The sequence below is a fragment of the Grus americana genome, chromosome 10 (genome assembly GCF_028858705.1).
Source record: "Grus americana isolate bGruAme1 chromosome 10, bGruAme1.mat, whole genome shotgun sequence".
In the NCBI taxonomy this organism is placed as follows: Eukaryota; Metazoa; Chordata; class Aves; order Gruiformes; family Gruidae; genus Grus; species Grus americana.
The window spans coordinates 10036484-10051767 of record NC_072861.1 but is presented as its reverse complement, the minus strand read 5'-3'; the positions used below and the strand labels follow the sequence as shown (position 1 = coordinate 10051767).

Genomic DNA, 15284 nt, shown 5'->3' with positions numbered 1-15284 from the left:
TTTCTGCTATCTATATTATAGAACAGAATTTGTGAAGAACTGAAAAATACTTCTGTCTAGGAAACTGCGGGCTTAAGAATTCATAAATCAAAACTGTAGAGGCAAAATCTAGCTATAAATGCACATTTTAGATTAAAAAGTATAAAATTCTCAATAAAAGTTTGTAAGTAGTGAATATTAATACGTACTTACAACTATATAAAAAGGTGGAAAAGGCGGGCTTTTAGTTAAGAGGACTAAAAATCGCTGCTTTACTTAACTACTTAATTAAGACTGGAGAGTGGTGTTGGTAATCCATCTGATACATCAGTGTGTCATGTCCTTCCTTGTGATTATTACAAAAATGTAATGGGGCATCTCAAGTTCTCTGCTTTGGATGTGAAACTGGCTGCAGTCGTCTTCATTTGCAAGGAGTATACAAAAAACCCATTTCCCTGGATAAAAAGGAATCAAACAACAGATTGGTTTTGCTCACATCTTTAAAATCTTTTGCAAGGCAATACCTTCACAAGCCTCTATTTTGGTTATTCCTATGTACCTTTTCCTAGTATTTTTATGTGTCCAGGGGTTTTTTTGTTCCCCTCCTACTTTGTGGTGATTGCCTCTCTTAAATGCACACTTTGTGGTTCTGCCAGTCAGTCTATGAGCCCCTGGAAATTCTTTGTGCGGAACACTTTGGGCAATAGCCTTTTTTATCTTGGCTATTAAAAAATAAATGGAAACTTAACCACTTCTTCATTCAGAGCAAACATCATAGCAGCTGTTAGGCCCAGTAACTTCAGTGTATAATCCAAAACAAAACAAGAAATGTTCCTTACTTGTTCAGTATTTATTGTGCAGGCTATAAAAGTTCTGCCTCAGCAGACAATTTTACCTGCATTTAGTTTCAGCACAACAAAGAATTTAAGAATGTATTTCGTTAAAGTGTGGACATGCACTAAAAATCAAGTCTCTATTGATCTTCTTTGCTGACCTGGCTGTCTTTGCACTGTGTATGTTTTTTTGATATAAGTCCACAGCCAGGTACAGTCTGTCATACAATCTAAGTTGGATAGACAGTCTGTGTCCAAAATTTCTGGTGATTCTTAATACGTCACTCTTTCCAACCAAGTAATAACCTGTAGGTGGAAATGCCATATTTTCTCTAGTTTCTCCAATATAAAATATATTCAATCTTGTTTTAACAGGGTAAGAAACAAGAAGTTCCTAAAGAAGAACAGGGACCAACAACAAAGAATTTGGATTTCTGGGCACAGCTTATTACTCTGATGATCACCATCATAGATGAAGATAAAACAGCATATACACCTGTCTTGAACCAGTAAGTAATTACTTTTCCCATAAAAATTAAGAATCATGGATTTATTAAAATAAGGACAGGAAATACACCTGAATCAGTAGTTGTATTTTAAATATAATCTAGCTAGAGATTTTTAAAAATACAGAATATAACATTGACATAGTTTGATAAAGACTTATAGCTCTGATTGTGGAAAGAACTTTTATTTTAGGAACATGAAAAATGTGTATATGAACCATCCCAAAAAGTTAAGTAACAAAATATTATGCAAGAGAACTAAATGGATAGCCAGAAGGGAAAGTTCAGTGAAATAGCATGATGGTATTAATGTTATGATAGTGTCTTGGCACATCAGATGTTCAAATCGTGCTGCGACTTTTTCAGGCATTATAATAGAGTTTTGGGGATGTGTTTGTAAAAGAATAATGAACTTCACAAAAAGACCCTCTCCAAATTTTGATTGACTAGAGAGGAAGCCTAGCCAGGCTGACTTGAAAATTTACAAAATGGACAGCAACGTCCTAGACTTACTAGAGATGGAAGTTGACTTCTCAGAATTGAAGATGTAACAGATGAGGGAGGTACGATCAGTAACCAAGACAAGTTGAATAACTTATGGTTGATACACTGGTAGAAAAGAGAGACCCAATCGATAAACACAGAAGGAGGAGATGGAGTGCTGGGTTTTGAAAATGAAATATACAGAAGTGTAAAGGAACATATTTCACATATTAAGGCCGGAGAAATAGATGTTGCGTTAATTGAAATGTGACATGATGAGGGCCTAGGGAAAAGTTTCAGCTCTTTCAGCTCTCTGGAGCTATTTCACAGAGATATTCCGGAAAATCTGGGCATAGTCTAGCTGTGATGACCATTGCAAAAGTTAAAATTGAAACTTATATCCATATTACGGCTAAACAATTACTGCAGGTGTCTGCAGTGGCATTTAACACAATGGTCTGAAGGGGAGCAAGAACAAGTACGTTTCTTGCAGCCAAAACGGGGTAGATGCTGGAAGGTACTCTGCACATGGAGATGTGCCTGTCCGTTGATAAAAGGTACTGTACTTTTTATGGACCTGCAGTATAATTACCAAAGAAATCTCCTGGTGATAACCAGAATTTGGAAGATATTTCATTGTCTTCTGAATCCTTCCTTTCATTTCCTAAACGAAGGTTTGTTTCAGTCATAGATAATAAACATTTCTTTGTTCAATCATTTCCTGCACTAACCTTATTAAGGAACAAGTTCTTACCCTACAGAGGAAGAAAACTCTTTTCCTGTTTGCTCCATTTATACAACTTAATGTGAAGTTCCTCTGTTAACAAAAGCTCAATTTTTTGTCTGACTGTATAACAAATATACTTATCATAATACATCTGACTGGAACAAACACATACATGTGTTTCATTTCAGTCTTCATTGAAATTAAACAAGAGTACTTGGGGGTTAATTATCCTAAAAATTGTTCTAGCTATATTCTTCCACAAACATGAGGGAGAAAGGAAAGGGATAAAGGAGGAGATTCCCTAAAGTATTGCTGAGTGGTTGTGGAAGATGTGAAAAGAGAATCAGGAGTGGATGGAGTTGGGACAGATTAAGGGAGAGAGTTTGTGTGTGTGACTTCTCTCCTATTTTCACTGTTGTTTAGGAAGTGGAAAGGCGAAAACAGGCAATAAAGTGTCATTGAGAAATAGGAGACATCAGGAGCAAGAGATGAAGAGGCTGTGGGTGGAAAATCAGTTGCTTTGGATACATTTTTTTTTTAAAGACAAGCTTTTCCTAACACAAAAGCAGTTGGAAAAACTGTTGGAAAAAAATGAGACAGCCTCTTCTCCCTTCCTTACCCCAGAAAAGAATATGAATGAAAGGAAAATATAAGTTGAGTGCATAAGAATATTTCAAAGCTATGACTTTTTATCAGAAATATATGGCCATGCAGTGTTTCAGTGGAATATTCAGGCCTACATCAATTTGAATCCTGTTGTAGAAATGAGGTTACTGAAGATCCCCAGGAGAGCTCTGAGCATTCTGGTAGGAGTTTTCATAATGGTATAATATTGCTAAGATTTTTTTTTTCCTCAACCAGTTTTGGAAAGCCTATTTTTATATCTACCTTGGAGGCAAAAAAAGATGCTGTAATAGAGCAGTTTGAACTGTATCAGATGATGAATCCAGATGAAATATGACATGATTGCCTCGGCAAGCATTGCAGCAACTGATAGACCATACCAGACCATTCACTGGGAGTTGTGTGGGCAACCTGCAGATCTTACATGACATAAGAAACTTGCAAGTTTGAGGGAAAAAACATGAAGTCTGGTATTTAAGTTGTAAAATCCTCATTGTACCAGTTAAAACAATGTAAAATATGATTGGAACCTGATTCACAAGCAAAACTAGGGCTTCCCAGGACTTGCCAAATACACACTGTGCACACTGTGAGACAGCAGAAATTGCTATCAAAATAAAATATCTGTTCAATTGAAAGGAACAACAGATCAAGAACAAAATCTTCAACTGAAATATGCTTGTGCACTTGGAAATCAAAATCCAAACTTCGTACCTCTGTACATATTTAGTAAAATCTTTCCTTTTAATTGTCTAGCACATATACTCAGAATAGTCATGTATGTTGTTGTAATACAAATTTAAGAAATAAGACAGGTCTAGTGGGACTTTTAAATTTGTGATTTACTGATTCTTACATCTTTACAATGTAAGGATCTGTTTTCTTTCCTCTGTGAACACTGTGTGTGTGTGTGTTTCATACTCTTGATTAGTACTTTAGTACTTCTTTTGTACTTTTTAGTACTGTGGTTTAGTGATTCCTGCAGAGCATATTGAAATACTGGCTTAGCTAGCCCTTGAAATTTTTAGCCTCTGTCCAATAGCTAAAAATAACATTTTGAAAGGAAAATAAAAATCATAGTTACCATTCAAGAACAAATGCTATTAATGCAGTCTGAGATTACCAGGGCTGGATATCAACAAAATCATCTGATTCACTGAAGAACCAAGTTATGTGATTTATTATTTGGGTAAAGAAAGCACAAATGGTGTTTCAGAAGAGCAGATCAAAGATATTTAGAGAAAGTACTCAAATGTGAAATAGTACTGCAAAATCTGTTAGGACCTTGTATTTGCAGTCAGAAATAACAACTTGGAGCATTCTCAGCACTATGCTCTTGGAGAAGACACAGTGAATAACCAACTCAAAAAGAATGTCATGAATTGGACTATGTCAGGCTAGCTCCAGAATGTTTCTTTGATAACGGAAAGTGTATCTCATGTGGTTTGTGTCTTGATTCCATGACATTCCCCATTATCAATTGCACTTCATTCTGTGGAAGCATGAGAGTATCACTTATTTCATTGAACTTGTGAACAGTGTCCTGTTTAACAAAGCGATGTTCTGTTCTTTTATGAGGCACGTCATTTTCTCATGTAGCACTGTATCATACAGTTTAAGACCAGATTAGTTATACAGACCGTATAGGGTGTCTGTCTTGTGCGTTATGTTTTCTTCAGGAAAAGGAACGTTGCTTTGGTTAAAAATAAAAGCCTTGCATAGATGGAGGGTAGAGAACAAACAGTGAGAATAAATGAACTCTTTGCTCACGGTTTAAATACAATAGATATTTTCCAAAATCAGATAGAGCTTTTGTCTTAAGGACTAGTGAAGCAGTGACCCTTCCCAGCACTCCACAGACAGTGCAATCTAACCTGTTGCTGCATGCACAGCACAAAAATGAGTGTGTTCACACACCAGGACCAGACTCCGCTTAGACTTCAATGAGACTGAACCCACCAAGTATGGAATATAAGCTATTCTGAGAATTTGCATCTGAGGTTCAAGGACTTCAATATTCTTAAAATGCAGCAGGCTGCAGATTTGACAGTACAAATTAAGAAAATGCATTTTTAATTGTCATGATAGGAATTTCTTACTTTAGGATTGAACTAGAGACATGCAATACTATCTAGGATAAATGCTTTTGGCGTTTATTTATGTTTTGCTTCGTATATTGATTCTTCTCATTTTCTTTCAAGCTGAGTTCAATTTCGTTCCATTGATCTGTGGTTTTACACATAGCACTTTATTAGAACTAGCCAGTATAAACAGTTTTCATTAATTTTTTGCTTAATTAAAATCAATAGAGGGAAGACATTCATAAGTGGCTACCTTTTATATGCAGTTTAGTATTTTGGGAAATACAGGGAAATTATCATGTTCGGGCAACCTAATGGTTAATTTATTTCTCATGAAAACTTAGCATATTCTGTTTATTAAGAAGTTCCACCAAATAGTATTGTATGGTTGACATATGAGTTGAGGATTAGAGACTGTCATGCAAGTAAGGAAGGTGATTTTAATAGCAATGTTTTGGATAAACGGAGATTTTATAGTATTGCTATAAGAATGACAGAAAAATTGGGAAAATTATGGTCTGTGAGACAGAAATAATTGTAGCACGAGGAAACAAAATGACTAATAGAGCACTCTCCTGGTTGTCCTCTTGCTTCACTGAGAAATGTGAAAATGCGTGGCTTTTACAAAGGTTGGAAAACGTAATATGTAGAGATTTGTATGGGAAATTTCTCTCATATTTTGCTGCTTAGGGAACAAATTCTAAAATAGCTTGCAAAAGAAAAATCTTTTTTACCTAAAAATAAGGTGATAAAATACAAATAATAGAAAATTCCTTGCTTACATAGATCCTTTAGAATTTGACCTTTGCTTATCTCTTCCCTTTAATAAGTCAGCTGCTGCTGTTAACATTTATCTTTAATCTGAGGAAAATTTTGTATGCTTCTGTTGTGTGTTAAGCTTTGTTAGTTTCTCACATATAACACCACAGTTGCATAATACTCATAACTATGACAGTTGTGTAATACCCATCAGTCTCTGATTGTTATAAGCACGGAAACTAGCATGAGTTTTAGAAAGGAAGTTCAGAGACAACTTGGAATTAAGTACACACATTGCCCATAAACGCTAAATTAAAGTGTACAAACGATGGAAACACAAGTTTTAGTAAACGCTTAGACATAGGGAACAGAGTGAAGATTGGCTGCACAGCAGACAGTGTAAATGCTTAGGTGGAGTCATACACAGGAAAGAACCCTAAAGTTTCCATTATGTATTGTTCTTAGATCATAGGCTTAAGGATGCCCAAAAGGACAGCATGCATAGACCAGTACAACTGTGCTTCATTACTGTGATGATAAGGGATTAATCAAATCATAGAATAATGAGCTTAATAATCACTGTTAGGCAGATACTCATAATGCAGAGGATTGGAAAGAGGCTATCGCTTTTCTGTGCTGCTTTATAGCTTCCAGAGTCACGGTGCTTCTACTTCTCAGAGCAGATCACGGCTGCCATCATCCTTTTAGAAAAAATGATCTCAAAAGGAGAAGGCCTTTGTATAAACTAGTACTTATATGAATGCTGTTAGCTGTCCTTCCTCCAACTTGATGAAGAAATTCTAGGATGCATACTTCTTTTCTAACAAATGTGTCTCTCATACAGTTCTTCAAATATATCTCCTTCCTCTGAGTAGGGTAAAAGATTTTGCAAAATCAATGAAGTCCCTAATTTCTTTCTTGGATTTCTTTCAGAGTTTGATCTGAGGGAGGACTTGCCATTTACTCCAGTAATTGCATTTCTGGAGTACAGAGCTTAGGAAAAAGAGAAATAACTTTGCTTTTTTTGCCCAGTCTTTTATCTGAAATCCAGGAACATTAAATGCTGTTTTTATTAGAGTGAGAAATATGTGATAGGAGTTAGTGCTTATTTGCATAAAGATGTACCTAGATTCTTAGTTTCTTTATTACAGCAGAAGTACTAGCCATCACCTTGGTCAGAATGAGCCATTGCACTGAATTATGGCAACCAGTAAGCTCTTTGTCTTCCATTTCTGTCGCTGTCCACTTCAAAATTCTTTAGGCTTTTTTTTGCCTGCAGCTTACACAACTTAGAGATGTCAGTATTCAATTTGCAAAAATAAACCCTAGACTATCCAACTTTGTTCTAACTAACCATTCGACTAGTTCTTTACACAGTCCGACTCTTTTTACGAGGAGACTTGATCTCTTTCTCTTGAGCTTGTTGGAGTGCTTGGCATACCCTTTGGCTTTACTTGGATTAGTTTTTGAATCCAAGCCCCAGCTTTGGCATCCATCAGCATCTTGTGCACAACAACAAATCATGCTGAGAAATCCTTGAGCTGCCTGTAACTTGTTTGGAATTAAATAATGATTTCAGTCCTTTAGCAAGGGATGGTTTCTCACTGAGGTCATTCACCTACAGATGAAGTTTCTCTTACATCAAATCTTAGTAAGAAAAGAGAATCAGCCCTGCACATCACTCTAATTGTCGTGTGTTTTGTCAGAGAACCAGAGAGCTTCTACGCTAATCTAACTACCTGGGTCTGTGAAGAATTTGACTGTGAATTTTTTTTAATATGGTGAATTTAAAAGACTCTTCTTGGGGACTCATTTCTTCTTTGTATTTTAATGCTTTGACTAATTTTTGCTTTCAGTTGTGATCGTGTTTTTATATATGTCAGAATTTGCCTTCAGTTGTGGCCCCAGATGCAGATGAGTCAGTGGCGACTGCTGTCAACTGAGACATATAACTTTCTTGAGCAGCGTCTGAGTATTCTATGTGAAGGTCACTTTCAGGGGAAACAAATAGAATTCTATAGCTGCTTCTGTCACTATTCTTAGCCAGAAAGATATCTTACAGTTGAAAAAACATTATTGCTGCTTCTGACATTTGGAATCAAACTTAAGATGTGCCAGAAGTGTCTATAGCACAAATTAAAAGTTGTACTTACAGTTGTCAAGTACTGATTTTAGCATTATAACATGATGTCAGAAAGGAATGTAAAATAACGTGGAATTTATAAAGAGCTGTCTTCCTTTTTACACTACTATTTTTAGGGTCCTCCAAGCAGTTTTAACAGTGGCCACAAATGTCAAGCTTAGGCTCTTTTCCTCCTTCTTTACCTATAGATCTATAGATGTTAGAATTAGAAAATTAAGACGATGTTGAAAATATTAGATGTACATAATATACTGAGAAGTAAAACCATCTGAACAGATTAATACTGAAGAACAGGCATAATAAAATCTCAGGCATGTTCTGCTCTGCAGTTTACATTACTGTTTATTATATACATTCCTAACATGAGCATTTTTTGTAATGCTGATAATTCAGCCTGTCAGTTTAGTCACACAGAGAAATATGTCTGACAGAATACTGAGTGCATCTCTGACAGAGTGCAAGCTGGGAACAAGGGAGAAGTAAGCTTTTGGGGAGTCATGTGTTTGGAGATAAATATTGAATGTTATTTGATCAGCCGGAATTTTCTATTCTTATTTGTTTCATGTTTTCTCTGAATATTCATGTAATAGTATGTGTATATGTATTTATATGGATCAAACTAGAACCCTGTCCTGCTTGGGAAAAGGGCTCATAAGGAAGATTCAAAAGCTTAAGTTCTCTTCCTGACTGACATTCACCTGTCGTAGGATCCTGAGCAAGTCACTTCTTCTTTGTCTTCTTCCCCATTCTCTGTCTTGTCTTTTTAAACTGTGATTTTTGAAGGTCAGTGAATTTCTCTTATTACATATTTTAAAGTTCCTGCACAGTGGTTTCTTAAACCTACCAGAAGCCTCTAAGTGCTACTTTAATGCAAATAATAAATTATATATTATTATTATTATTACATGAGTAATATTAAAAATATGAGTAACCAAATTAAACGTGATTACTCATCCATAAAGCTATCTCTGAGGAAAATTGTGGCAGGAGTGGTGCATGCCATAGCCATTCCAATTACACTTCCCTGCAGGTAAAAAAGCTTGCACTTGTGTATGGTACATATAAACATAACGTCTTCATCAGTATTTTGCAGTCTCAAGTTGTGCATGTGACCTTATATTCTTAATCAAATGCACAAATGGTGTTATAACAATGGGGTAGATTGTTTAAAATACATAGTAAAAGTTAGGGAGATTAAAACCAGATATATTAATACAAATTATGAAGTAGGCATGACACAATTTTTAACCCTTCCCTTAGATAAGGTACAAACCACCCAGCAAGTACCAGAGACTAGAAGCGTGCTGCGAAAACTGCCAATGTTGTCTGGTAACTTCTGGCAGATGGTAAGCCGCTAGAAGCATTCTTGATTCTTTCCTAGAAGAACAAAGACTGGAAACAAGTCCTGCGTGTCACTGCATGACAGATTGGTTCATAACAATCAAATGAACAAAAATGAACATAATATTCATGGAAATAATACAGACGTTTCCCACATTGTTCACACAAACAGTCCTGCTGGTGGAATTAAATGGAATGTTCCTTTCAAGCTTGTCATTTTACAGTTGGTTTCTCTACTTGCTGTGATAGGACTGATTTGTATTTGCCTTTCTACTTACCATAGAGATGCTGATGTATGTTTGACACTAGATTTCAAGCACAAAGTCAGCCTGCCCTCATCACATGTGTGTTGGAATCAGGAGTGCTGCTCCTCTAAATAAGATCTGCAAAGTCATTATCTGTGTGACAGTGCAGAAGGTGCAGATCATGGCATCTAATGAGATTTACTGTCATTGGCTTCCAACTTAGGTCTTAACAGTAATGTAGCTGAAAGAGCAAGATATCTTGCATTATCAGCAGCACGGAAGTTAATGGACTTTTGTTCCATTGCCCATCAACACGAGGTCTGGGATGTGATATAAGAAATCTAAAACATTGTCTGCTTGAAAGGTGCCACCTCTGATACAATTATTGAAGCTGAACCAGCTTCACCGATAGACACTGTGGGGTTTAACTGGATGAACAGCGTCACTTCTGACACATTTGGGAGAAGTGTGGAAGGAAGCTTCTGTTTCTGATGCGTTCCATTTAACAAAGTATATAAAAATTTTGCCTATTTGAAGCTCTACAAGACTTTAACTTATTTTCTTGAGATCTATTTTAGTATGCCCACACTTGCATAAAAACTCTGTCAAATGGAAATGAAGTGGATAATTGAGACTTTTGTGGATAATTTGACATGGTTTAAAATGCCTATTTCAGTGGCTTTCTCTTGGGTTTATATTTAAAATACATAAGTGATTGTCTGATTTGAATAAGAAATTGAGAGGTCATTTGGACTTTTTTTTTTTTAAATCTATGGAAATCTCAAAGTTTTGGGTTTGTTTTTTTTTTTTTTAATTCCAGGGATGGTTTTAATTGCCTCTTTTCAGGCTTTGATAAAGGAGCTCTTATAAACCATGACATTTGTTAATAAAACAAATTTAATGCGACAGAAGAATATTAATCAAAACACAGTATTATGGAAAGCTCAGCTACCTCTTTAGCTATTTAAGGACCTTAAGAAGAGACCAGATCCTGCTACCCTCACGAATAAGGCTGCTAGTGCAGTGAGTTGTGTTTTGCTTAACAGCGTATTGGGCTGCATTAGGAAGCTCACAGCCCACAGGCTGAAGGAAGTGATTGCTTCCTTCTGGTCAGAACCTGTGATGCTGTATTTGGATGGTTGCTTCCAGTTTTGATTCCCCAGTACAAGACAGACATTGTCAAACTGGAGAACTACACTGGAGGACAAGAAGATTCGGGGGGTGGAACCCATGATGTGTGAGGAGAAGCTGAGGGAGCAGTTTGTACAGCCCGAGGAGAAAACAGCTCAGGGCAGTGCTGATTGCATTCTTCAGCTTCCCAATGAGGAAAAGATAGCCAAACCGCTTCCAGAAGTGCACAGTGAAAGGCACAAGTAATTTTCAGGTAGGGAAACTCATATTAGCTATACAGGAAGAAGTCCACATTCCACAGTGAGAGGGGTCAAACACTGAAATACGTTGCCCAGAAAGGTTGTGTCATTTTAATGTTTGGAGGTAGTCAGAATTTAGCTGTACGGGCCCTGAGCAACCTGACATACGTTTGAAGTTCTCTTTGCTTCAAGCTAGATGACCTTCAGATGTCCATTCCAGCTTAAATTGTTCAAAAATTCTATAAAAATAGCTGCATTAGCTCAAAACAACATCCAATTTGCCTTCCATGTGGTCAGTACTGGATGCCTAGAGAAAACGTGTATCACAGTTATCATTGCTATCCTGGCCAGCTAACTGTTGAAATAGTAGCCACAATATTATAGCCTTTCTAGTTAAGGACAAAATTTTACTCCATCACAATTCTGTGACACATGTTGACACAGGTCTTAGCTTTATTTCCTTTTTGTTAACATGCAGAGCAAATCTTTTGAATGCATGATGTATTCTGTCAATCCTGTGCACTTTGTACAATATTCATTAAAAGAATAGTTAACTTAAACGATGCATAAATATTACCTAAACATAAATATATACCAAGGAGAAAAATCTAATCCCAGGATTTTGACATTAGCAAATGCAGAAATTGGTTGAAAAATTTAAAATTATTTAGATCTTACATTCCATTTAAGAAAAAGTAATTAATGCAGAAATGCTGTATCAATTACACTCTGACAGTCTCTGTCCAATCCTCTGTAAACTAATAATACTTGAAAAATTTAAAATTAAATTGTTCACACCATACAGCTTTAATGTCTCTGCAATTCAGTTTTCAGTCATTATAGTTAGTATGTATACAAAAGGAATTTTAACAATGGTAGATAACAGGTATTTATTTCTGAAATATGTTTATAAGTAGTATTTTTTTTTATAAGCAGCTTGTGGCTAATTAGTTTTGTGATACAAGATGTCGTGCTGCCTCAAATTGCTGTACTTCAGTGAACGGGATAAAGAATGCAGAGCTGAGTAATAGAATAAAACTTATTTTCTTGTTTCAACACAATCAACTGAACGACGGGATAAAAGGAAGCCAGAGTCAGATGTGAAATGGTTATTTCTACCAATGTACGACACGTTGTGCACACCCATCCGAGCTGGCTGAAGCTGCAGCAGCTTGTGAAGGCAGCACTGAAAACTAGAACTTTACTTTGCTTACAAGATTCCACTTACTACCAGCTCTGACACGAGCATTGCTCGTAACTGCAAAGGTGGAAAAGCGATGGTATTTCGTGTGGAGAAGGGGCTGGGATCGTGCTGAAGCCAGAGTGCTGTAGTCATAATGTGATAAGCAAGTAATTTCACTTTCTGAACCAGGATTAAATTATGTGGAAGTCAAACTATTATACTGTAGGAAACTTTCACGTTGATTAGGTTAACAGTCCGCATAACATTGCTAACCTACTTTGGACAAATTAAAAATCTATTAGACCCTCTGATGAATACACCCACAGGTATTATAGCTGCCATGAAGCAAATTAATTACATGTGAAAAGTAAAAGTTTTATATATGAATATTTTTCACTGCGTTGGATAAAATGAAACAGGATGTATGGCAGTCAATCCTGCAGGGCTGTATATAAAAATGTATCTATGTAATGACAAAATTGCAGATATCCATACCCTAGGCATTGAATGGAAGGATTTCATTGTAAGGTCCAGTTGATGATGCGTTAAGTTTATATTTTTCAGGGACACAGAAGTTGATATCTCTGGGCATGAAATTTAGGTACCAAAATGAAGTCAGGTGGGATGAATCGAGGATAGTGTGTTGAACTACAGTAATTTAGGCAACATAGTGAAAAGATAATTGCAGTTTGTGTGGGCATGTGTTTTCACAAGTTAAAATGTATACACATATATATACCATTAACGAGACAAATGCATTTTTATCAGACCCAGCCTTGCGTTATGGACAAAAGGTAGTGTCAATATTAAATCAACTTTTAAATATTTCCTCAGAGCAACATTGTCAAAATTCAACTCTGGTGCTAACAGAGCACTCGGACTGGACTGGAGGTAAAGAAATTAAGACCGTTGAAATACATTTGAGCTTTTGAACAGCAATTAATTTTGTATTAGCAGAATTAATGCAAAATCCTGTAATTGAGCAGCCATTAGCATAAAGAAGGCATATAGTGATCTGAGCTAGCAAGAGCCTCACGTTAAAGCGACAGAGCAAATGAGCTGTTTAAGTACTTTTTCTTTGCAGACATAATCAGGGCCAAATACGTCCCTGGAAAGAATAGATTACTTACATCACATTGCCACCACCTGAAAGTTGCATCTTATTCTTTCTCTGGCAATAAGAACTTTAAGAATTCTTTCATTTTTACAGAAATTACAGCAGAATATTTTCTGAGTTTGATTAGTGCTTCAATAAGAGGTCAGAATACTTTGGATCAAATTCTCTGCTAGTGTAAAGACTCAAAATGAAAGCCACACAGCTCCGTGTGTATCCTCATGAATATGGTCTTTGGTTTTATGTATTCATGGTGAGCCGCTAGCGTATTCGTGTGGCTCTCGCTGCACCACTGTAGTATAGACAACTGCTTTGCCATTCAGAGCTTCTGTGCAGTAGTTCCTACTCTTTAGCTGGGTGACCTGCTTTGGTCTGCTGCTGTGCCTAAGAGCTGCTCCTGTTAATTTTAGTCCCACACCTGCAGTAAGGACAGCCTTTTCTGGTTTTCTGTGTTTTTCTGTTTTTCTGTTTTTCGTTTCTTTTTAAAGCATAGACAAATGGCTCTCCTTTTAAATATGATGTGAAACATACAGTGTCTGTCAGTAAAATGTAAGCTTTTGCTAGTAGCTAGCAGTGAAGATGGCAACTGAAAGATGAAGGCTTTTACATAGAATAAGTAGTAGCTGGGATCTGTGGAAAAGGTGTGGGAAAATACTTACTTGATAACAGCAAAAAATATCTAAAAAGGACTGTTTTTCAAAGGTGATATGAAGCTTAAGACCAAAACTAAAAGTTTTGATTAAAAGTACGCATTTTTCTACCCTTTTATATTCTTTACTGTTTTATCCATACTTCAAGGTGAAAGTCTTCAAACAGTGAATTGGATTCAACTAGTATAAACCAATATAGCTTCACAGACAACTTCACTGTTTTCCAGTGTAATAAGGAAATTAAGGAAAACCTGTAGCTGCTAAATGTCTGAGCCAACTGTTTCAGGCTTTTCATATGCCATCTGGTTTACCTAAACTTGAGGAGTTATTTGCAAGATAGATGTACAACATTCAACTAATTACTTAGTCCCACGACCTTAGACTAAGGGAAGTTTTTATCTGAAGATTGGATGGTTCATATAATTGTACAAAACACAAAATACAGTAAGTGGATACTAGGGGAATTATTTTGTGGAAATATTTGCCTTTCTGCTGTGCAGCTGTAAGCATAATTTCTAGCAGCAGCTGAACTCATGTAATGTGATTGATTGCAGGTTCCCTCAAGAGCTGAACATGGGAAAAATCAGTGCTGAAATCATGTGGACTCTGTTTGCCCAGGACATGAAATATGCTCTGGAAGGTAATTAGAACAAACTATTAATTACACTAGAGAGTTCACCAAGACTGATTACCACTGCAAATCACACCTGGCATCAGATTTCTGTGGGCGGTAAAAGTTTTCTGACATACTTGTTTAAGACATTATAGATTAGTGAACAAGAAGCGTTATAAAGGAAGAAAATCATTGCACTGTGAATATAGGAGGTTACCTGTGGAAGAAGGAGACAAAAGAACTGTAAGTTGAAGTGCTCCTTCTTATTACCTAAGTCTGACAAAATCATCGATGTCCAAAGACCCAAAGATGCTTACCAGAGAGCATTGTAGGCATTTCATATTTTCTTACTAGCTGAAAATTGCTAACTTGCCCATAAGAAACATTTACAGAATGAAGTTACAGAGAAAACACAGATAATTAAACCACCTTTTTGCGTTCAAAAAACCAAGTTGTATTCATTCAAATTCCAAAGGAATCAAATGCAGTTTCCTTTTATTCTTTAAGATAATACTGTAGTTAACCATAGGTAAAATACACTTATTTTTTCTATATAGCAGATAATAGCCAACTAATGGTTTCAAACCCACTCATTAAAATATGGCTATTGCAGAAAACCAAGTAAAAATACCT

The 15284-nt window shown here is 36.2% G+C and overlaps 1 protein-coding gene across 4 annotated transcripts in view; it reads left to right on the top strand.

Annotated features, from left to right (window-relative positions):
* The window catches only part of UNC13C (unc-13 homolog C), a 217713-nt gene that overhangs the window by 145462 nt on the left and 56967 nt on the right, over window positions 1–15284 (top strand). For all 4 annotated transcript variants that reach the window (XM_054836497.1, XM_054836499.1, XM_054836500.1 and 1 more), the window contains 2 exons: window positions 1188–1321; window positions 14593–14678. In XM_054836497.1, coding sequence (XP_054692472.1) covers window positions 1188–1321; window positions 14593–14678 — 220 coding nt within the window. The remainder of the gene's footprint in view (window positions 1–1187; window positions 1322–14592; window positions 14679–15284) is intronic.